The 24802-nt window shown below is 43.2% G+C and overlaps 2 protein-coding genes across 3 annotated transcripts in view; both read left to right on the top strand.

Annotated features, from left to right (window-relative positions):
- The window catches only part of gap43 (growth associated protein 43), a gene marked incomplete at its 5' end in the record, with an annotated part of 28548 nt that extends 26018 nt beyond the window's left edge, over positions 1-2530 (top strand). The window contains one exon of the mRNA XM_080771691.1: positions 1950-2530. Within this exon, the coding sequence (XP_080627817.1) occupies positions 1950-2035 (86 nt within the window). The 3' untranslated portion in view covers positions 2036-2530. The remainder of the gene's footprint in view (positions 1-1949) is intronic.
- Positions 2531-17649: 15119 nt separating this feature from the next.
- sidt2 (SID1 transmembrane family, member 2) overlaps positions 17650-24802 on the top strand; it is a 37270-nt gene continuing 30117 nt past the window's right edge. For both annotated transcript variants that reach the window (XM_080772176.1, XM_080772175.1), the window contains exons 1-4: positions 17650-18208; positions 20216-20541; positions 20907-21028; positions 23686-23850. In XM_080772176.1, the coding sequence (XP_080628302.1) occupies positions 20239-20541; positions 20907-21028; positions 23686-23850 (590 nt within the window). In that variant the 5' untranslated portion in view covers positions 17650-18208; positions 20216-20238. The remainder of the gene's footprint in view (positions 18209-20215; positions 20542-20906; positions 21029-23685; positions 23851-24802) is intronic.

The following is a 24802-nucleotide window of genomic DNA, read 5'->3' as shown; positions in this document are numbered from 1 at the left end:
TGGAGACACCCTGGCAGGCGCGTGCGTGTGCGCGTGCGTGTCTGTGTGTGTGTGTGTGTGTGTGTGTGTGTGTGTGTGTGTGTGTGTGTCTTGGTGTCCCTAGTGTACACTGCACACACACACACACACACACACACACACACACACACACACACACACACATTCATCAAACTACCATGAAAGTAGGTCAGCCAGGCCCAGTGTAGCCTCCCTGTTGTCATGGTTACCACCTCGGAGGGAAGACGAGGCTGCCCCCCCCCCCCCCCCCCACTGATAACAGGTGTTCTGATTCATACATGAATTATTGAAGCGCTCGACTGGTCATGATAATAACAGGACATGAATTATTAATGAGGCAGCGCTATATGGCTGGCCAGGAGACGGGTGTCACGGGCAAACATGACCCGTCACATTAACCGCAGGCCGTGGACAATATTATGTGGATTCAAGTTGTCGAGTCGCCATGAGGCTGATTTATTCGGTAACACCATTCGGTAAATGGTGCATTTATCCAAGGCGCTTTACAGAGATTGTGCATTACATTCACCCATTCACACACACACACACACACACACACACACACACACACACACACACACACACACACACACACACACACATTCACACACCTTTACATAGATTGTGCATTACATTCACACACCTTTACATAGATTGTGCATTACATTCACACACACACACACATTCACACACCTTTACATAGATTGTGCATTACATTCACACACACACACATTCACACACCTTCACATAGATTGTGCGGGTTTGGCAATCAAAGGGTAATTATTATAACTCGCGGCGCCGCGGGTTATGGCCATGGCTGGCGCCAAGGTTGTTAAACACAGACAAGACACATAACATATGCTTGATATGTGTGTGTATGAGTCCTCTGAAAACATTGAATGTGTTTTTGACCCGTATACACAAGGACATTTTGAACGCTTTCAAACTGACGGGAAAATCACATCTCCGCTGACACCTGGACTGACAGATGATTGGCCGAGTGCTTTCATATGACTCATCCAATCACGACTAACGCATATAAAGTGCACACTTACACGCACACACACACTCCATCAGCCCTATCTCTCCCTGGGCGATGATGTCATTCCCTGATGTCTCTTTGTATTCACAGACTATGACATCATGCAGTGGTGACATCATCGCCTTCAGGGAACAATGGCTTTGAAATAGAACAATAGAAAGTACTAAAGTGTTAGGGTGCATCATTATGATGATGAACAACAGAATATATAAACTCACGTTTCCATTTCTTTATTGGTGCCTTTCGGCTATGAGCTTGGGCTTCCATATAGGATTTTCGTTTTTTTCATGTCATATGAAAGCAGGGAATCATATAGCTTCAAATTGTGGTCTCTAACATTACATAATGCTACATCATGTTTAAGCATTCATTTCATATTTACATTTTTTCGATTTCATTTATTTCAGACATCCTCTAGTTTCTATGTGAAGAGTCTGCCTGTGCTATTAACTCATTTTGGATATAAAAAAAATAGTTAGTCTTGCCGCCATGTATCTAAAAGAGTCACATTTATTAATTATTTTTGGATGTGCTACCTTTTTGGATTAATTTCCTCTTTGTAATTCCTGCTTTTTTATGTATATCTGGGTTGAGCACTCCAAACCATTGCTCCAAACGACCTCCTTGTCTCATTTAGAATTATAAACTATTAACCCAAGGACGGGAACTCCTTTTGGGATATACTTGTTGCTGCAACATAATTCTTGTGTGGTTTTTGTAGGAATGCACCGATGTGTATCGGTCAATATCGGTATCGGAAAATTCAACTGACATTATTCGATGGCAGTATAGCCGATATGTATCTGTTGTTGATAAGCCTCCTCTCCTCTCCTCTCCTCTCCTCTCCTCTCCTCTCCTCTCCTCTCCTCTCCTCTCCTCTCCTCCCCAGGGGAGGAGTCCAAACCGGAGGAGGCGGTCCCAGCAGCAGCGGCGGAGGCGGCGGCTGACTCCAAGGAGGTGCAAGACGTCGTTTAACGCAGAAAAAAGCAGCAGCAGAAGAAGAAGAAAAAAGATTAATGAAGAATAATTAAGATGAAAACAACAAAAATCTAAAAACGGTTGCCCTTCGCCTTCGCGACGCGAAGGCAGCCCATTTCTATTTGTTTGTCATTCTTTGTGTGGCGATGATTTTCTCATGTTGGGGGAGTTTCCAACGCGTTTTGGCGAGGACGATGCAAGGCTGCAGACACACACAGGCTGCACGCACACGCGTGTTTTGTCCCGTGTTCTGCGTCTTGTCTGTGTTTTAATGGCCGCCCTGCAATGCAATTCCAATGAAAGTCACATGGTTTGACCAAACATTAAACACAGACAGGACACAGAGCAGGTGTTCTGTATGTGTGTCTGCAGCCCGATGATTTTAATGATGATTTTGATGATGATGATTTTGATGATGATGATTTTGATGACGGCGGTGATAACGATGATGATGAGGATGTTGACGATGATGATGATGATGACAGTATGATTTGGCGTGTCTTTTGATATATATAAGTGAGTGAATCTGTGGTGGAATGAATCGGCTCATGTGGAAATGCACACATCTTAAAAAAGCGCTGCGAGTGTGCCATATATAGCCTATAACAAGTGTATTTGCACTCGCAACGTGCTGCCATAAATAGACCACGATTTTGTGAACACGAATCCGTATTTCTGCGTAAAATGCGCGTGCACCAAAAAAAAAATAAACAATCCGTTTTTTGTTTTTTTTTAGATGCAACTGCCATTATAAAAAGGAAAAAAAGAAGGCAAAGGCCCGGTGAGTAATGGAGAGGATGGCTATACAGTGAACTTATAACACGTTGAATGGAAAATAGAATGTATTCATAAATGTTTGGCATTTCAGATTTGGGCAACTTTTTTGTTGTCTTGAATCCAACACAACTGCGTCTAAAACATTGTGATCCTGCTTCAGTCTCTCGAGCGTTGACAGTGATTTTTCAAGCCTTTGTCTATTAGTCTCATTCACAGTAAGGGAGCTATTTTAACCACTTTTACCCTGTGGCATCCCTGTTTTGGACATCATTATAGCTGGAAATTTTGAAGAAAAAGAAAACGTCATATATAGATTCTTCGAAAATAGGCCATCCGCGATCTCACGGCACGCCGTTGTCGTCAGCGGTCGCGGATCGGCTATTTTCAAAAACACTTTTGAAACATTTTTGAGAAGTTTTTAAAAATAGTATATAGGTTTGAAGACCAGGTCACATGATAAACTATGGATTATCAGTTACAATTAAAGGGTGTTTCCCGGCCCAGTCGGTTACAATTAAAGGGTGTTACCGGCCATTTACCCCCGCCGAGCAAACACTAGCATGAACCATCGAACCAAGATGCATGATGGGAACTCTCCCTCTGAGAGGAACGTTTTTGGCAGTCACAGATGCATACCGAGGATGTGGCGGCTTCTTTTTGATGTCTTTAGGTGTTGTTATGACCGTTTGATATGAATTGGAGAAAAAAATATATATAAAGCTCTTGCACTGATGTTAAAAGAAGATTAAAAAAAAAAAAAAAAAAGTTTAAAAAGTTAAGAAAACTCAAACAAAACGAGCAAAATCTTAAAAAAAACTAATTAAAATAAACATTTCCTATGTTCCAGTGAGTGCAATGTCCAGTTTCAAAACTTATCAAGGAGTTAAGACTTGTGAGGAAAAAAAATAAGAAAAAATTAAAATGGTTTCAATGTCTGTTTTCAAAATAAAGCAAATGTGCCAATTACCATCACAACGGGTGGAGTGTGTTTGAAAACATCATTTACTATTATATTTGTTAAATTGATTGAATGTTTTGTTAACAAATTGCAAAACAGAGGTCATTTTAAAAAGGATGACAAAAAAATCTCTCTCTCTCTCTCTCTCTCTCTCTCTCTCTCTCTCTCTCTCTCACACACACACACACACACACACACACACACACACGATCCACTGCATGCTGCCTCAGTGGCATTTTGAGTTTGTATTATTGTTGTTTTGAGGACAAACAGCCACTAGTAATATATTATCTTAACACATAGTATCAAAATGATGCTGTATAACACCTTCCATTGACTATCAACAAAGATCAGCAGAACTTCATTTATAAGGAGCATTAAAAAAAAAAAAAAAAAAAAAACCAACAGTGCAACAATTCGTTATAATAAGTAAAGTTTAGTTAAGTTTTGTAATGTGGACTTCACACAATGTCACAGATTGTGCATAATTTAGTAGGACTGTCATTTTGTGAAGTGTGGTGACACCCAGTGGATAAAACGGATACTGCACATGGTGGGATGTGTGTCTCAGAATGTTGCCCAAAAAAGGGATTTTTTTCCAGTCTAACAGCCTAGGACATTTGCGTAGCCTAGTACAATAAAGTGTATTTACACTACTGTTACTGTTGAGGAGCCCTATAGCCCCTCATCTGTCCAGCTTTGAGGGTTTGTGTAAACACAAACATTGAAGACAAAATTGGTTGAGAATGAGATGATGTATGATGACGTACGATGATGAGTGTGCCCCTCGAGGGGCGCACTCATCATCGTACGTCATCACTTCACAAGTGTGATTTCTATTTTATTTTTATGCCCAGCTTTTAGTGTGTGTCCCCAAACTTTGTCCTACACAAACATTAAATTCCCATTGACAATGAATGGATAATTTTACGTCATAGTCAAATTACGTCAAATTTTATAGTGTAAACACAAACATTAATTTGCTGTAAAACACATCATTGATGACAAGGTGAGGACGCAAATTGGCCGGAATGAGATGATGTATACGATGATAAGAGAGCCCCTCACTTCACACGGCTATTAGTATAGATTTTCGTCTTGCACAAACATTAAATTCCCATTGACAATTAATAGAGAATTTACGTCGTATGTGTCTGAGCAAATCGGCTATTTTCGACCTACACAAAGATTCAATTCCCATTGACAATGCCATTGAGAATTTACGTCGTATGTTTCTGAGCAAATCGGTATTTTTGTCCTACACAAACATTACATTCCCATTGACAATGAATGGAGACTGTACGATAGTGTCCGTGCAAAATAGTGTCTAATTTACGTCATGAAGATGTGCAATGATAAGAGCGCCCTCGATCACTTCACGCGGGTGTGTATTTTTATTGTACTCTTCACAGCTTGACCAGACGTTTCCATTTCACTACATTTCATCACATATCAATAGAGATGATGTAACACAAAGGAGCTCCTCCGTGCCTTTACTTAATAATGGAGTGAACAAAGCTTCTTAAAAAAAACATTCTAGGATGGAACCAACCAGGCAAGTTCTGTAGCACAGGGGTTAATTCCCAAGGACCGCCAAATTGACATTCATTAACCCGCGGACCCCCATCTGAAAAGATTTTCACGGCTCTAGCATGTGATTCTCAACCAGTTTAATTTCAAGGACCCTCAGTTTGACATGCATTAGTCTACGGACCACCATTTAATGACATTTTTACTATCACTGGGAGTCGGACCCCCAATTTATATTGTAAAATCAATGTTAATTTATCTCTGAAAGCGTACAAATGGAGCCAAATGGACTCGTAAGGGTCTTTGTACGCTCTTACAGACCAAAAAGGGTCCATTTGGTTCCTAACTATCATTTAGCTGGGGACCCCCTGAAACTCCCTCAAGGACCCCTGGGGGTCCCCGGACCCCACTTTGGGAACCACTGCTGTAGCAGATACTTATTACATTAAAACCATCCTAGGGCCAGGCTATTTTCTGTTGACAAGGTTTGCTCATAGGGGGCGCTGTGGAGAAAAAGCATGTGAACAATAGTTCAGGAAGAGAACAGCTATACAAGTACAGGAAGTGATGCAGCCAGGGGTTCCATTTTAGGTATCAATAACAGTGGTTGGTGGTGGTTTGTCAAAGAGACTCTTTTAAGGCCAAGACTAAAACCCACAATCATGAATTGATAAACCACAGAGTAGTGGGGCTGGAAAACTTTGAGATCTGAAGAAGAAACGTTTGGTCCAGGAACATTTCCAATTCTGAGGGTTTAGCTCTGAATCCATTCAGAGCTTTTGGACAAAGGGGAACCTGCCATGGCCTTCTGGCTTGAATGTTGGGTGAGGAATATACTTTTAATAATTCTTATCTTTTTGAGCAATGCATTGAATCTTTTTATTTGATGACTTAGTTGATTTTTGGAAAATGGAAGATCCGTACAGTTTTTGGTTTGATTACTTTTGGGATAACTTTTTTGATACTTGCGTCATTGGAGACATATTGAAAGGAAGTTTATGTTGCAGTAGTTAAAAATCAGAGATGCAAATTTTCATTTGTACTTTGAATAAAAATCACACCTGTGTGAAGTGAGCGGCGCTCTTATAATCGTGCATCATCATGACATAAAATAGACACCATGCGCCCTACTTAACCCTTATCCTAGCCCCTCTCGGGACCCCCCGGTTGAGCTATTTTCATCGTTCACCCGTAGGGTCCCTCTGCAGTTCGTAAGCCCACAATAGGACGCAGCTGTACATACGGCTTTTCAAAATGCGAAATGACGGCTTTTCAAAATGCGAAATGACGGCTTTTCAAAATGCGAAATGACGGCTTTTCAAAATGCGAAATGACGGCTTTTCAAAATGCGAAATGGCGGCTTTTCAAAATGCGAAATGGCGGCTTTTCAAAATGCGAAATGACGGCTTTTCAAAATGCGAAATGCGAAATGGCGGCTTTTCAAAATGCAAAATGACGGCTTTTCAAAATGCAAAATGCGAAATGCCGGCTTTTCAAAATGCGAAATGGCGGCTTTTTTTTGCAATTGAATTGCTGGAAAATGGAAATTAAGAGTTTACAGATATAGTACGCAGAGTACATGCATACACTTGGTTATATCTGGTTTCAGTATTTATGATATATATATTCTCTTCAGTCAGTTTGTATTGGGAGTGGGGCGGGGCGGGGGTCGCGAGACACTGACAAAGCATTTCCGGGGGTCCCCAGCCAAAAACTTTGAGAACCCCTGTCCTGAGCCATTGCAATACAGCATGGGATCACAGACTTTTTAAGTTTTAAAATGTAAGAAATCTGGAGTCTCCCAGATCTCCCCTGGTCTCATTCTCGTTATCGTTTTAATATTATGCAAAGACCATCTTTGCCCGGGCGGTCGTCTTGTTTGCTCTGCTGTTATTTGTACACGGAAGCAACAGCTACTAATTGACCAATTATGCCAGCACCAGATTACATTATGGCAACTTGTTTAAAGAAAGAGATATAGCGGTGGCCATGTTGGAGCCGGAGGCAACGATGTGCATCTCCCGCCGTAAGTGAAGTGCTCTGATCGATTCCACTTTCCTTTGTTTTCCGCTCGTCTCCAGTTGCTCAGTGTCACTAAATGTCAAAATGACACCGTATCGCTGCCGTTATAACCTTATCTGCGTCTGTACTTTTCCCAGTTGTTAATCTATAATAATAATATTGATGTCATTTCATAAGTGGTTGGAGCTTCTCTACCTACGGCATTTACACTGCGCCAAAAGCATGGAATACGGATGTGTATATTACAGGAAACTCCCGTTAAACTTCCCAACAAACACACCTGTATATTACCGTATATTAACTGTATATGCTCACGCAGTGTTAATTGATACACTTTTCCTAATCTGCTTACAACCAGTACGGATTCAGAATCCCCCCCCCCCCCATGTACTATGTACAAAACTATGTACAGTACACATCTCACAAAGTCATATATTGGCCGATTTTACAATTTCCTACTTTTATAGGCCCTCTGGGTATCCCAACTTTGATTGGCTCAGAACAAATTGATATAGCTAGTGGTAGTAGTGGTAACTGATAAGCGTTTTTTTGTAAAGGATGTTGTAATTGGTGGCTCCCAGAGGAGATTATTAAGGTGTGTGTGTGTGTGTGTGTGTGTGTGTGTGTGTGTGTGTGTGTGTGTGTGTGTGTGTGTGTGTGTGTGTGTGTGTGTGTGTGTGTGTGTGTGTGTGTGTGTGTGTGTGTGTGTGTGTGTGTGTGTGTGTGTGTGTGTGTGTGTGTGTGTGTGTGTGTGTGTGTGTGTGTGTGTGTGTGTGTGTGTGTGTGTGTGTGTGTGTGTGTGTGTGTGTGTGCCTCTCCACACTGCTCTACAGCTCGGAAACCTGGACACCCTACCAGAGGCACATAAACTGTCTAGAGGCTTTCCATATATTCTGCCTTCAAAGGATCCTGGGTCTGACCTGCAGGGCCGACAGGGTGCCATACACCGAAATATATGACCGAACCAACACACCCAGCATTACAGCTCTCCTTGGCCAAAAACACCTCAGATGGGTCGGGCATGTGATCCGTATGCCTGCCCATCGCCTACCCTGACAGATCCTGTATGGCCAGCTTCAAGCCGGTCAAAGGGCTGCCGGAGGTCCAAAAAGCGGTACAAGGACCACATCAAAACCCTCCTGAAAAAATGTGACATCAGACCACCAGCGCTGGAGTCCCTGGCTGTTGATCGCCACACCTGGAGCTCTACCTGCCACCAGGGAATCGCTCAACTTCAGGAGAAGCTCACAGAGAGGAGAGCACAGCGACGTGCACAGCGGCACCAGCGTACCAGGTGTCCACCGACCACCGCTGCTGCCTTCCCCTGCCCCTCCTGTGACAAAATATGCGGATCACGCATTGGTCTGAGCAGCCACCAGGCTATGCACAGACGACAGACACAACAGTGATCATCCCATGAACTTTATTTGGAGCAACGTCATCATCGACATCGATGGACTGCCATAAGCAAGTAAGTGTGTGTGTGTGTGTGTGTGTGTGTGTGTGTGTGTGTGTGTGCGCGTGCGCATCTTCCGGATTTGCGGCAGTCAGCTCATACGTTAACTACAAACAACATTGCCAGCATCTTGTTAAGTCACGGATACGTTCCAAAAGTAATCTAATCTCACAGCCGTCAAAGCATATGAACGTACAGTAACCGCATATGAACGTACAGTAACTTCTTGCGACTGCGAGCAGAGCCTGTGGCTGAGCTGCCAACACAGCTGCACTTGACGGGAAGAAAAAACAGACAAAAACAATAAGGGACCAAGTCAATTGCTTGGGCCCTTAAATAGTTCCATGTGACAGAAGGGTCAAAGTTGAACGGAAGTTGCTCTCTATATATGTTAGAATTAGGTCAACAATACAAATTATGCTATAGTTTTGGAGATTAATTTACCCTCACCAAATGCCCGGAACTATACTTAATATTCACCAACACCAGACCTCCCACCATGGGACTGCAGGCAATCAATCAATACCTTGGCAACCACTATATTTAATGGCACGTATTTCCTACAGCTTTTAAGTCCAAATATCTGAACCACTGGTAACCCTTTCATGTCTAACTGTTCCATAGATTTCAGATAAAGGTGTTTACAGAAGCCCTTCGTAGGACCCACAGCAGGAGGCGTTCCCACCAGCGCCGATATAGACAAGGTACAACATGTGTTTAGTGGTTCTCAACCTGCGGGTCGGCACTGCAAGGGGGGTCCGTACATGATTTGGGGTGGTCCGCAGTTTAAAGGGGGGGGGGGGGATTGCTACAATCTGTGAACTATTTGCCACTGAGATGTAGTGGAGTAGAAGTAAAAGTAGGCCTATTGAAAATTGGAAATGCAAAGTAAAACAATACCTCAAAAGTGTATTATTTACTGTAAGTACATTTACTTACAGTCACTTTGCACCAGTGGTTCCCAAACCTTTTAGCCTGTGACCCAAAATAGAATTTTGAATGTACAAGCTCACAACGTGTCACTTTGTGCATGCCTTGTGAGCTTGTAGATCGGCTACTTTTATTTTATTTTTTATGATAATAATTAAAAACAAAATATAGGAAACAAAAATCACACCCGTGTGCCTCTTATCATACATCTTCATGATGAAATACAAAAACCTTTGCGGTCAAAATAGCCGATTTGCTCAGACACAGGGACGTACAATTCTCAATTTATTGTCAATGGCATTTAATGATTGTGTTGGGACAAAAATCTATACACTCTAGCTGGCTGGATATAGGAGGGGCTAACGCCCCTCGAAAATAAATTAATAAAGGGACCCATACAAATGTGTCCGCGATCCACAAATGCGTCCCGACCCACTGTTTGTGAACCTGCATGCTGGTGACCTATGACCTCTGGTGCTGAGCTATAGGCTATATAAGGCTGAACACTCCTGTCTGTCTGCTATACAAGTACAACACAGCGAGAGCACTGTGAGCTTCCAGCATGACGGCTGCTGTTACTCTGCTGCTCCACCTGGCGGTGCTGTTGTGCCTGTCTGGGCCGGAGGTGGTCCAGGGTGCAACGGTCACCCACATCCAGGCAGGCGGCGACATTTCGGACCTGTGGACGCAGCTGTTTGAGCTGAAGTTTGAGCTGAACAAGGCCCACCTCAGGATCGAAGCGCTGGAGACATGGAATACAGGTAACATAACCTTTAATAGATGGTTTCTGCTGAGAATAATTATGTTTAAAAAATAATATAATAATAATAATAAAATTTAAAATAAATCAGGGCCGGTTCTAGGGTAGGGTATTGTAGGGGGGGGGGGGGGGGGGGGGTGAGGAGGGGGGAATGCATTCTATCTATCTATCTATTTATCTATCTATCTATCTATCTATCTATCTATCTTCTCCTTCTTTGACCAACAGTAACGTAATTTCCTTCATTCAGCACCCTGTCGGTTAACAGCACTGATGGTGTTCAGGTTGGTCTAAATGTATATCTATAAATGTCTATGGACGTGCCCGGCCTCGCTCCGTTTATATTTGCTATGAAAAGATTATTTCAGCTACAACAAACGTTTCAATTCGTGTGTTTACAGCTTTACAGAAAGACGTCTCTGCCCTGAAGACGAAGAACTCAGGTGAAATTATTCATCTCACACAAACTTCTTATTAATCAATAGACATAAAACAATCTTTCTTGGCAACAATATGTTTACTACTGTTGGAGAGCCTGCTTGTTTCTCTGTTAAATGGAGCCTCATTTGTATTTGTGGAATGAGCAGCATGCCAGCACAGCTGTGTGGGTTGCGGAAGTGGTGGATAAAGTACTGGTACCTTAGAGTATATATACTCTAAGACTGGTACTCACATTTGTTACTTAAACGTAAAAGTATCAATAATGCAATGTAGAAAGAAAGATTTACTAGAATAAAAGTAAACTGTACAGTATTGGTATTAAGATGTACTTAAAGGCTTTTTTACCAAAAGCAGAAAGTACTGATTATAGTTTTCAAATGTTTAATGTATAAACATCTAGGCTATAATCTATTAAAAAAAATAGCATTAATACTAGCAATAATAGATCAGCTATTTTCAAGTGGCCGAAATGTATAGGGTTGAAGTGGTTAAAAAACTCCCATATCTGCTGGGCGAAGTACAACAAGCAAACACAGCAGCAAGATTTGTGAGTTGCTGTGATAGGAGAAGGATATCAAATGGAACACAACCACCCTAAAGACCCTAAAGATCATTGTGTATATTCCTGCACTATACCTGCATTGAGTGACCTTGGTACATAGAATTTGATCTATTGAAGATTCTGACCTTCAAATGTACATCATTTTTGTTTTGATTGTATTGCTGTATTGTTGTATTGTTCTTTCTGCTTTGGCAATGTAAACGTATGTTTTCTCATGCCAATAAAGCCCTTTGAATTGAATTGAATTGGTTAATATATGTTATAATAATCCAAATCTACAGAGTAACTGGTATAGTATTAAAGTTGTCAAATAATTGTAGTGGAGTAAAAGTACGCCTCTGAGATATAGTGGGAGTAGAAGTATATAAACTAAAGTATTGACACTGAACATACTCCAGTAAATGAAAACCTACTTACTTTACCCCAATGGCTTCCGCCCCTCTGTAACGTCTGCCATGAACCGCTTATTCTGCTGACTTTGCTCTACTTATGTTTACTATATAAAAAATATAATTTAAATGAACATAAGAGTTTATGTGTTTCACAGCCTTACAGGATGACGTGTCGGACCTGAAGACAGCGACTGCAGGTGAACTCTTAAACATTCAATCTAAACAAACATTGTCCAGTAAACCAAGGTTATAATAGTTTAGAATTTTTCATTTCACTTAACTTTTTGTTTGTTTTGAATATTCTTTTCCCCTAATAGGTTACTTTATATTCGTTTTTATAGAGCAGATTTTCTTCTTCTCTTTTTTTACTTTGTATTAGTATTAGTGTTTAGTTTTATTTTAGTTTTATTTATTTTTCGGCATGGGTGCAGGATTGAATAGATTGAATAAGTGTTTTTTAGGCTAATAAAATAAAACATATATATTATAACCTTGATCCGAGCATTGTTTGTAGAACAGGCCAGTAAATCTAAACTTCAAACATGACGAACGCGATTACTTCAAAGTGAAACGTTCTTCTTGTTGTTGACATTGAGCTGCTATAACTGCATGCTTTGTTGTACAGAGTTTGATATTGTGATTCATGACGACGTTCACAGAGAGAAAGGTGGCATTCTCAGCTGGACTGACGGACCAGGGACCAGTGGGACCGTTCGACACCGAGACCACTCTGCTGTTCAAAGACATTCTGACCAATGCCGGCCAGGCCTACGACCCAGACACAGGTACTGACCAGCGGTGGAAAAAGTAGACATCCAATGATCCCTGGGTCGGCGGTTCGAATCCCGGCTCCTCCTGTCCACATGTCGAAGTGTCCTTGGGCAAGACACTGAACCCTAAATTGCCTCCAATGAGGCGGTCGGTGTGAGCTTGCCACCATTGTTGTGTGAAAGTGAGGACGCTGGCGTCGAATGTTCGCCGCTTCACCTCCCAATGTATGAATGAATGGACCATTATTATTATTATTATTATTATTATTTCAACCGTTTTTATTATACTACTACACAATACATTTACTTTTACTCGACTACATTTACCGGTATGTGAAAACTTTACTAGTTAATTTGTGGAATTTGATTACTATTACAAAACAAACGGTATAACCTCAGGCCCTATACATCTACAAGCTCACAATGTGTGTGTGTGAGCTTGCAGATCTGCCATTTTCAAAAGACTGTTATACATTTGATAACTTGAAATGAGACATTCTGCATAACGAGTCAGTCATTTAGCTTTTTGTACTTTTTGTACATTTCGATGCCAATACTTTTGTACTTGTAGGCCTATATTTTGAATTTCCGGACTTTTACTTGCAACGGAGCATTTCTATATTGCCGTATTGACACTTTCACTTAAGTAAAACAATAAAACAATAATTATTATTATAATAATAATTATAATACATGCTTCTATAGAGCGCCGCAGTCCCCTCCCCCTTTCAGAAAAACGAGTGGCCCAGGAAATGGAAACCCAATGCATTCTCCCATCGGCACTACTTATTTAATTTATTTAAAGACGGTTACGCCGCGGACAAAGCCAACCTCGGATCGTGACAAATCATGACAATGAACACAATGTTTTGGGCCGATCAAATCATTAGAAAGAAGAAAAGAAAGTCAGGAGACAACACTATTTGTTTTGTTTTTCGTCTTGTAAATTATTTGATCGGCCCAAAACATTGTGTTCATTGTCATGATTTGTCACGATCCGAGTTGGCTTTGTCCGCGGCGTAACCGTCTTTAAATAAATTTAATAAGAAGTGCCTATGGGATAATGCATTGGGTTTTGATTTCCTGGGCCACTCGTTTTTCTGAAAGGGGGAGGGACTGCGGCGCTCTATATCAGTGGTTCTCAAGCTTTTTCAAGGACCATGTATTTGGCCGTCGACTCCCATCTCAAAATATTTTTTTCCAGGGGACCCCCAGAAAAATATTCCGCCTTTAAAAATGTATATTCAAAGTAAAAATACCCATGGGGGTCAGGGGTCACCACCAACATGTCCATACAATGTATGGACAAAAGACTGGCAAAGACTTGGTCATGTCCGTGGCCGTTTTACACACCATTCCAATGTTCTTATTTGGATCAGAGGGCTGTACTGACTGTATGTATTGGGGAAACGGTACACTGATGTGTGTTTGGTTTTGACGTCCTCCTTCTCATGTGTTTTTCCTCGCAGGCGTGTTCACGGCTCCGGCCAGAGGGCTGTACTACTTCACGTTCACCGCCTTCGACGTGCGCGACGGGGAACGCGTGGCGGTCCGACTGTACCACAACGGCGCCCGTGTGCTGTGGAACAGCGTGGACATGGAGCGCGCCAACGTGTTCATGTCCAACGCGCTGGCGCTGGAGCTGCAGGCGGGCGACACGGTCTACATGAGCCTGCCCGAACACAGCGGGGTCTGGGACAACAGCGACAGGCACACCACCTTCACCGGGTTCCTGCTCTATAGCATGTGAACACAACACACCACCACCTTCCCCGGGTTCCTGCTCTGTAGCATCTGAACAGCACCACCACCTTCACTGGATTCCTGCTCTATAGCATGTGAACACAACACACCACCACCTACCCCGGGTTTCTGCTCTGTAGCATCTGAACAGCACCACCACCTTCACTGGGTTCCTGTTCTATAGCATGTGAACACAACACACCACCACCTTCCCCGGGTTCCTGCTCTGTAGCATCTGAACAGCACCACCTTCACTGGGTTCCTGCTCTGTCCTGTGTGAAGACAGCACCACCTTCCCCGGGTTCCTGCTCTGCCGCGTGTGAGCGGGTCAAGCCTGATTCCACATCTGGACTGCCAAGAACGCGCGTCTTGCGTTGCCAAAGACGGTATCTTACATCCAATGGTCTTTTCAGTGCACGATTTACGATAGATGCCGCTCATAACAGAATGCAATAGAGGGCATTCGCTGCAACGGTTTCGTTTATTGTGGAATCAACTTCCATTGGAAATTAGACATGCTACCTCAGTGTCCCTTTTTTTTCTTTCTTTTTTTTACAATTTTTAAAAACTCATTTTTATGTCAAGGCTTTCAACTAGAAGCAATGGATATGTGTTTTAATTAATGTCCCTTTTTTTTGGTCTGCGATGAACATAAACCTGTTTTTGAAAAGCTTAATATTATATTTTCATGTCACCGTCCCATTACCCATAAATGCGGGCCCGCATCTGAAAATGTCTTCCATAAAGAGAATATTTGTGTTGTTAAAAAGTTTGAAAAGCATTCAGAGGCACCGCTTGCCTCTAAATGTAATACATAAGCGACAGTGAGGCTCATAACAGTAGGCTATAATTTCCGAAGGGCACGATCACACTTTCAATGGAAATGGACTGGAGTGGTTTTTTGTGGGCAAACATCCGCAAATGGCAGCAAACCGCTCCATTCCCATTGAAATGCAATAATGCATGGTCAGAATCCGCCCTCATGGGTAGAATATACTGTAAGAGCGTCGAACACGTGACCGTGCCCTATTATATACTGTATTTTCAAGGTTTTCAGAAAAGTGGAAATGAATAATTACTGAATCTGGTTGACTTCTTAGCCCCAAGTGTGACATCATTGATGGGGAACAGTGGTCCGTGGTGTCCGTGCCGTGGCAAATACTTTTTTGATTTTTGATCTTGTTTTACACGCCATTGTAATGATTGTTCTTATTTTTATCGTAACACCCACTTTAATACTGATTGTCAAGTTTCCAGGTTTTTTCAGAATATGCATGACAATGATTTACTTTGACACTATGTCACATTAGGAGTAATTTCAGTAGTGGTTCTCAAATGTTTTATTGCAAAGACCCCCTTAACTCGGAGAGTGTTCGAATGGAACCAAATAGACCCTTAAGGGGCCATTAGTTACAGACCTGTTATGGTCATTCAGGGCTATCTATTCATGTGTTTCTGGTAATACTATTGTCCACTCCTTTTATATGTCCGTGGGAAAGATGGAATGTTGATAAAAAATCACACCTGTGTGAACTGAGTGGTGCAACCCCCCCCCCCCCCCCCCCCCCACACACACCTCTCTCTCTCTCTCTCTCTCTCTCTCATTCATTCATTAGCAGGCAACAGTGCAGCACTATCCCTCTCTCTGTTTCCGGCACAACAGCGCCCCTACTGGTACTCATAGTCATATACTGGTGCATTAACCAACACAGACAGACATACCGGTAGGTGAACACGGACATTGCTGTTCCTTGGAGTGGTTGCACCACTCAAATGTCCACCACAAGCCAGCATACATGGTGATGACCACTGATGGGGAATCCAAGCTAATTGAAATGGCAGGCTTTCTATTCCTGAAAAGTTGCAATGCGATAATGGAAGCCATATCGTTCTCACAATAATACAAATCTAAATATATATATATATATTTTTTTAATCTTAAAAAAAACATCTGCCTATAAACGATGATGCCACTGGTGGACGTGTTTCTGAACTACCCACAGCCCTCCTGTGTTGAAGTGGTCCTTTAACACACTATATAGACTTACATTTCTAGAGAATGTAGAAGAATTTTGCCAAAAAGCCATGGAATTGTGGACAAACTATTATTATTCACTGACAATAAAATATTCTTTTGTTTTGGTTCTGAGAATCTAAATGTCATCAAATGGTGGTCCGTGACACAACTGATGAACAAACAATGGACCTCAATATGAAAAGGGTTGAAAACCAAACCACTGACAGGCCTATGGCTATATGCCAGACATTTTTTAAATACTGGTATGGAAATATGGGAGTGAGGTTAAAGGGACACTTCACCCTTTTAAAGAATATATGTTAATGACCTTAGACCCCCCATGAAAGTTTCCCTTTGGCCTTGACAGGTCGACAAGTGCGTGAGCGTATGATGTCATGGCGCTGCGTTTGTTTGCGTTTGTTTACTGTCTGGTGTGGTGGAGGGGGCGCTAGAGAGAAGACAGACAGACAGAGCAGGGTCGCCATGTCCGCTTATTATAAGCTCTGGTCCATAGCCCAAATGCAAATTAGGGCTATGGACCAGACCAGAGCTATCTTTTGCCAGGGCTGAGGGACCCCCCCCCCCCCCATACCAGATTTGTGTCATTAAAATGTTTCAAAATAATATCCCACATTTCTTGTCACTTTATTTTCCACAATATTTGTTTTGTTGAAAATAGCTGATCTACAAGCTCACAAAACATGCAATGTGCTGTGAGTTTGTAGAACTGCTATTCAATCAACAGCCTACTCGTGATATAGTCCAGTGGTTTTCGACCAGTGGTCCTTGAGGGGGTTCCAGGTGGTTTCCAGCTAACGATGGAGAGTTAGAAACCTGCAAATGGACCCTCATAAATCTTTAACGCTCGAGTGTAAAATGAAACGCTCTCAACAGTTCTCAACAGTTACATTATTGTTAAACATCTGCATTACCTAATTTACAAGAAATCTACATAAGGCTTGATAATTTGGAAGAATTGTTGACAAAATCTTATCCAACAATAACAACATATTCTTGGGTCTGAGAGGCTATGTCATCGAATGGTGGTCCGTGGCTCAAATGGGTCTGAGAGGCTAAATGTCAATTATGTCATCAAATGGTGGTCCGTGGCTCATACTGTAAATAATGGACCTTGATGTGAAAATTAGGGTTGAAAACCCACTGCTATAGTCGCTTCTTTTCATAGACCTGGATGCTTATTTCTCTCACACAATCTGGCAACACTGATTAAATGCATTACACACACAGTCAACTACACCGTGTAGTGTGAGTGAGTGAGTGACAAGTCCTCGCCGAAGCATCGGACGGTGTCAGCCGATGCGGTTCGGTTTGGCTCGGGTTAAGTTCGGTTCGGTTCTCTGCTGGACTATAGACGATATTCATTATCTTCGGTTTTCTCTTTCCGTAATGATACTGCTGCTGTTGTTCAGCTTTAGCTGCCTAGTGGCTAACAGTTAGCCTGCTGGGCCAGTAGCACAACAACAAGAAGTGGAAGGAGGAAGAAGAAGCGTAACGTTGATGGGAATAACATTCGTTCCAGATAATAATAATAATACTAATAACTCATATCTTCTGATGGCGTGGCGGTCACAGTGACTTACAGTTGTATATGTCTTACTGTCTCTCTCTGGCGAGGCATACAGTTGGACCTATATTTCTATTTTAATGTGTCTTCACAGACTGTTATGACACATACTAGTGTAAGTGTTGTTGTAACTTTATTCATTCCTGGCACGTCTCAGAGAGTCCGAGTCACAGCCAAGCAGCTGCTATTATTGGTGTGAATGGAACAGTAAACACACACAGTCCGTGGTAAGTGATTAATTATCTATTTACTTGTTATTATAATACCCCCTCCTCCTATGATGATTTCCTGTTTTTGTACGTCTCTAAATGTTATGGTAAATTGAACAATAAGGTGGACCCCTCTTGTAAACAAGTGTAGTGCTTTATTGGGTCGTCCACTCACAGTTGACAGTTTTTGTATTGAGTTGTTCTTGAAATATACTGTAATTCTGCAAAACTGTTCAATCAAAACACCCTCTGGTGAATTGAAAAGGGAGGACCCTGTTGTACACAACAAGTCTTACTGCTTTTCATGGTTTCGTCTTCCAAGTAAGAGGTTTTGTATTGACCTTGTTGTGCTTTCGTTGGAAATGTACTCCCATTCTACATACTGGGAAATAACATTTTCAATCAATCAAAAAACCCTTTAAAATGGCTCTATATATTCTGATAGTACTATTGGCGTGGCAGCAGGCCAGTGGGTTTCTACCCTTTTCACATCAATTATTCATTTTTTATAATACACCCTTTAAATGTCTCCACCTGGAACCCCTCTCAAGGCCAACCGGTGGTCCCCGGACCACTGGTTGAGAACCACTTCTTTAAATGGTAGTAGGCTAGGGCGGGTCTCTCTGCTAGCCTCGGATCAAGTCTATCATAGATGTATTTTTAATTGATTTTCGTAGATGATAACAATGTCAGAATCGATAATCTGTTTTGAATGATTGAGTACTATATTAATAGTTTGCACGACACTTAATTCATTGAACACATTGAAGATAGACAGATATACACCAATAATACACCTTAAAGGTGAGAATCATATCATATGTGGCTCAGGAGGTAGAGCAGGTCGTCCAATGATCCCTGGGTCGGCGGTTCGAATCCCGGCTCCTCCTCCTGTCCACATGTCGAAGTGTCCTTGGGCAAGACACTGAACCCTACATTGCCTCCAATGAGTCGGTAGGTGTGGGCTCGCCACCATTGGTGTCTGAATGTGGGAAGTGAGGACGCTGGCGGCGACTGTTCGCCGCTTCACCTCCCAATGTATGAATGAATGAACCATTGTAAAGCGCTTTGAGCACTTGGAAAAGCGCTATAAAAATGCAATTCATTATTTTTATATACATGATGACCAAGGCCATCGTGGGACTGGCTTGTGGTGGAATTTTTGTCCAGATATAGTTTTTTGCCTCGGACATACAAAATGACCGGACAATAATATCAGCAGAAACACATAAAGAGCTATCCCTGAATGACCACAACAGGTGAATACAATCATAAGACGTATAGATTAGATTAAATTAGATGTCTTTATTATCCACAAGGGAAATTTGTTTTGCTCAGGTCAATGCATACATTCAGGACAATACATACGGGACAATAAATAATTATACAAATACAATAAAACACCCAGCAAAAAAAAAGAAAGCAAAGTCTCTGTCCACACCATGAAACACTCATAATGTGTGTGTGCTGTGCGCGTGCACACACGCGTATAACTTTGGGTGGTACTAGTCTGAGAACCACTGATATAGAAACATTTGGATATGGAAGACATTTTGTAGAATCGGCCTTCAGGTCTTAAAGCAGTGCATGGTTCCCAAACTATTTCATGTCAAGGACCCCCAAATTGACACAAATTAGCCCACGGACCCCCATTTGAAGAGATAAGGCCAGGGACCCCCCCCATAAGAGAAAACTTTAATGACTAGCAGTGATTCTCAACCTGTTTAAGGACACTCCAGTTGACATTCAATAGTCTACGGACCCCCATTTAATGGCATTTCTATCTCTGAGACCCCAATTTATATTGTAAAAGCAATGTTAATTTACCTCTGAGAGTGTACAAATGGAACCAAATGGATCCGTTAGGTACACTGTCTGAGTTACAGACCCATAAGGGTCCATTTGATTCCTAACTATCATTTAACTGGGGACCCCCTTGGAACTCCCTCAAGGACCCCTGGCCCTCCCTGGGAACCACTTTGGGAACCACTGTCTTATAAAGGATCCATATTCTCTCTTTCACAGACCCGAGTGGTTGTGGAGACATCATGGGTTCGAGGAGGCTGTGCTGCTGGAAGTCTCGACACAAGAATCCCACCGTCGCCGCCACCACCACCATCTCGGGACCACCCGGGGTGGCGGGGCGGCGGGGGTCTCAAACCTGCGGCGGCGGCGGGGGCGGGGGGGTCTTTGCGGGCCTGCTGCTGTGGGCGTGTGTGGTCGGCTGCGGCGCCATCGGCACCAAGAAGGTGGTGCAGTTGGAGGCGGAGTTCGACATGCTCTACAACGACACGGTGACCAGCGACAACCAGACTATCTACGCCTTCAACCACACCGTCTCTAGGAATAAAGTGAGTGTTATATTTATCCATCTATCTGTTTGTCCCACAGACCAGACAGTGGATTTGTGGTTAGAGTGGGAAACTGGGAGGTCGGGGGTTCGATCCCCGGCCCGGTTCATACCAAAGACTGTAAGAATGGGACCCAGGGCCTCCCTGCTTGGCACTCGGCATCAAAGGGTTGGCTCACCGATCCATAAGAGATGGGTCAAATGCGGAGAACAAATTTCACTGCGGTAACGTGTGTGACTAATCGTACGACTTTGACTTTGACAGAAGAGCTGAGTGTGTCCATTCTGTTCGGTTGTGATTCACAGACAGAAGGGGTGCGTGTGTCCTGTTATATTTATATATATATTTTATGTTGTGTTTCACAGACAGAAGGGGTGCGTGTATATGTGGACGTCCTCTCTCAGGTCCTGGAGAGTCCCATCCTGTTCGTGGTGAGACAGAAGCAGGCCGTCCTGTCCTTCCAGGTGCCTCTCATCCTCCGAGGCCTGTGAGTACTATCTCTTATAGCCGGGGAGCCACAGGACCTGGGATGTCATGCCGTACTTTTTATTTGTGTTTTTTTTTCTATTCATTTGGTCATTAAGGTCCACAGAATGAGAGGCCTGCTCTGCCGGAAATATTGCGAAAAAAATTGCCACTTGCCAAAATGTGCCCAAATGTGCTGACCTCATCACATTTCTGATGAGGCTATGGCCTTTTTAGGCCAGGGAGTGTTTTTCGTACAAAACTAATGCTTGGAATTGATTCAGAATCATGAAAACCCCCTAGTTTGACGTGTCACAATTGTCACATGCTACTTAAAGCATGATGAAATTTGGGAAATGTTGCCTTATATTGGTTGTCTATGGTGTGGTAATGATGATAAAAACTCCAGTTCTAGGCAACACAGAATTGTGGGACTATTTCCACACAGCAACTCTAAGGTATATTAATGCTGTGCGCGCCTGTAGCCTGTAGGCTGCTGCACGCGCGTGCGTGCATGCGCGAGTCACTGGGCAGAGTGTCTATCCTATAGCCTAGCCGGCTTCTCCGAAAGTTAAACACAGCAGCCTACAGGCTGTTTTCAACACTAGAGCGCTGGCTCCTGAACATTCACATTAAGGATACTGGTTTGTCAGCTCGGTGAGTCGGTAGTCGGAGAAGGACATCATTTCAATATTTGAATGCTTGGGTGTTGTGTGTGTGTGGGCGTGCTGTCTCAGTCAGGTCTGCTATTCAATTCGAGTCAAACTAAATGTAATGCCTCAACTGGGGGTCCCAGTTCAAATTAGATTATTTTTTGGGGGGGTCCCCAGTTCAAATGTTATTACTTTGGGGGGTCCCCTGTTCAAATGTAATTACTTTGGGGGGTCCCCAGTAGGGATGTCAATTAAATTATCGATTAATTCATTAATTGATCAATGATAACCTTATCGATCGCGTGCATGCGTGCGTACCATACTGAACCTTATAAGGTTATTTCTATGACTTATACCAGGCCTTATAAGGTGAGGCAGGGCCAGGTTAATTCTATGACACACAACAACAACAACCAGGCAATGGAGTGTGTTGGACAACACTGCTAATGGATTTGAAGTTGAGCAGCAGGTTATCAGTCACCTGCGCTATCTCCCACACTGTGCTTGTGTAACAGCAGAGCTATCTATCTATCTACGTATCTATCTATCATTCTCCATGGTGCTGGACTTTGTCCAGTCTCTGGTCAGGTGCATACAGGGACTATCTTTCAGGGTTTGCCAAGTCCGCTTTGTTTCCAGCTAATGTTTTTGGCGGGTTCCTGTTCGCTGGGGGTCCCCGTACCCCAGTTTGGGAACCAGTGCTTTAGACCCTCTAGACTACACTTAGTGAAATGGACCCGGCCTGCAAGACCCGGACTGCAATGAGTACAGGCTTTAGTTTCGACATATAGTCCGACAGTCATTAGACCGACAGCCTACCCAAAACCCTAACTTAACCCTAACCGCAAGCACGGCACAACGCATGTCTGACCAACACATGTCTGACCAACACATGTGTAACGGCTCACCGAGCCTAGGGTGGTTATGATGGAAAAAGGCAAGGTGGTACAGTAGATGCCAAAAGTTGTTTATTCTTCAACTTTCGGTGGCATACAGGGTGAAACAAATACAGTACATGTGCAACACTGGTGAACAAAGTGAGCAGGCTGAGCAGGACCAAAAGCAAAGAAAGCAACAAAATATCCTAACAATGCACCCTATACTAAACCCGTCCCAATACTGACTATCTGACTGGTAAACAAAAGAAAACGCTAACTGACTGACTACTCTATTCTTATTTCTTATGCCTACCATCAAACAAAAGTACAAGTGAAGGTGCCTGCCTAACTAGCTAAGGTGATAACAGTGAGAATACTAATATGGAAAATACTTACTATACTACCTGCTCGTTATTCACAGTTCAATGAAAGCACTTATGATTTTATGTGATAACTCTCTCTTAGGAGGTTTCTTAGTAACTAGATCTGTACAGGTTGAACACTCTTTCCCTGCACGGAGGGCGCGCTGTCACTACTCTACTCTAGAGACACAATGACAGACTGACAGCGGGCCATAACACAGTCTTCAGTGGGACTTTGTCATCAGGTGGGACAGGGTGGAAGCGCTGGTTGGACGCGCAGGATTGAGAGTAGGCGGCCAATGGTGGAGCGTAGGGAACGCTCCCCACCAATGGCTGCGCAGGACGGATCTGCAGAGACGAGACAAAAACAGGGCGCGCGCACAGACATAATAGCAGACCCGCGCCCCGACATCCGTAACACATGTCTGACCAACGCATGTCTGACCAACGCATGTCTGACCAACACATGTCTGACCAACACATGTCTGACCAACACATGTCTGACCAACGCATGTCTGGAGCAACGGGTGATTTCCACATGTTGGACCTTTGGTGTGTCGGAATAAGCGTGTGCATCCCACCTACACTGTACTTTTTTCCATCGCCAAAAAATAGCAGATTCTACAAGCTCACAGCGTTGTGTGAGTTTGTAGATCGGTTTTAGTTAACATTGCAAACAAACAGACTGTTCCGTCAAAACCAGGAGGGAATCTGAATTCAGTTCAGAATTAAAGGTCGATTTTCCATTTTTAGTTTTTAAATGTTTCTCTCTCTCTCTCTCTCCAGCTACCAGAGGAAGTACCCGTACGCCCACGTGGCTCGCACCCTGTGCCAGCCCCCGTCCCACGCTCTGTCCGAGACGCAGTTCTTCTACATCGATGTGTCCACGCTGTCCATGCTGGGGACGTCCTACACGCTGAGAGTGAGCCGAGTGGACCTGTTTACGCTGCGGTGAGGAGCACGCACGCACGCACGCATGCATGCACGCATGCACGCATGCACGCACGCACGCACGCACGCAACACGTGTGTGTGTGTGTGTGTGTGTGGACCACACACACTCCTACAATTCCAAGTGATTGTCAGGGATAGGGGGTCCTCAGTTCAAATTTGATTATTTAGGGCAGGGGTTCCCAACTTTTTTGGACCAGGTACCCCTTTTGGGGTAGATATTTTTCCAGGTACCCTCTCATCCTCGCAACACGGATAACAATATATTTACAACCACAAGCAGTGTTTCCTGCAGGAAAAAGCTTTGGCATGGTGCTGGGCACAGGCCGCAATTTTGATTAATGAATTAATTTGATTAATTAATTAATAAGATTAATACATTAAGATTAATTTGTATTATTGCTCTTGTATTGCTATTGGAGACACTGGGGGGACACTGGGCAGGCACTGAGGAGGCACTGGGGAGACACTGCAGGGGAGGCACTCAGGGGAACACTGGGGAGGCACTGGGAAGGCACTCGGGAGGCACACTGGGGATAACCTGACGCTGCCAGATCCAAAAAGCTTGCTACACAAATTTGTTTCACAGCTTATTTGGATCTGGGATCGCGGAAGCAAATTTGATGACGGGGCTGTTCCTTTTTTTCAAGATACATGGTAGATGATTGGATGGGAGCGTCTGTCTATCACCGTGTGGGCGTGCAAACACAACCAATCATATCGACGTGTCTATATACCGTCACATCCGCATCCCGCCTTTAGCTCACGCTGATTGGTTCGGTACGAAGCAGATCTGACTCAGGGCTCAACTCCGTCAGAGATCCCAGATGAGTGTTGTGTTGGGGAATATGTTTCCGCAATACCGCCCTCATCTGGCAGCGTCAGGTTACACTGGGGAGGCATTGGGGAGGCACTCAGGGGGACACTGTCTAAATGTAGACGTCTAAATGTAG

This window comes from Protomyctophum bolini (assembly GCF_963924005.1).
Source record: "Protomyctophum bolini genome assembly, chromosome: 9".
Taxonomy (NCBI): Eukaryota; Metazoa; Chordata; class Actinopteri; order Myctophiformes; family Myctophidae; genus Protomyctophum; species Protomyctophum bolini.
The sequence above is the reverse complement of the archived record's forward strand: the minus strand, read 5'-3'. Positions and strand labels throughout refer to the sequence as shown.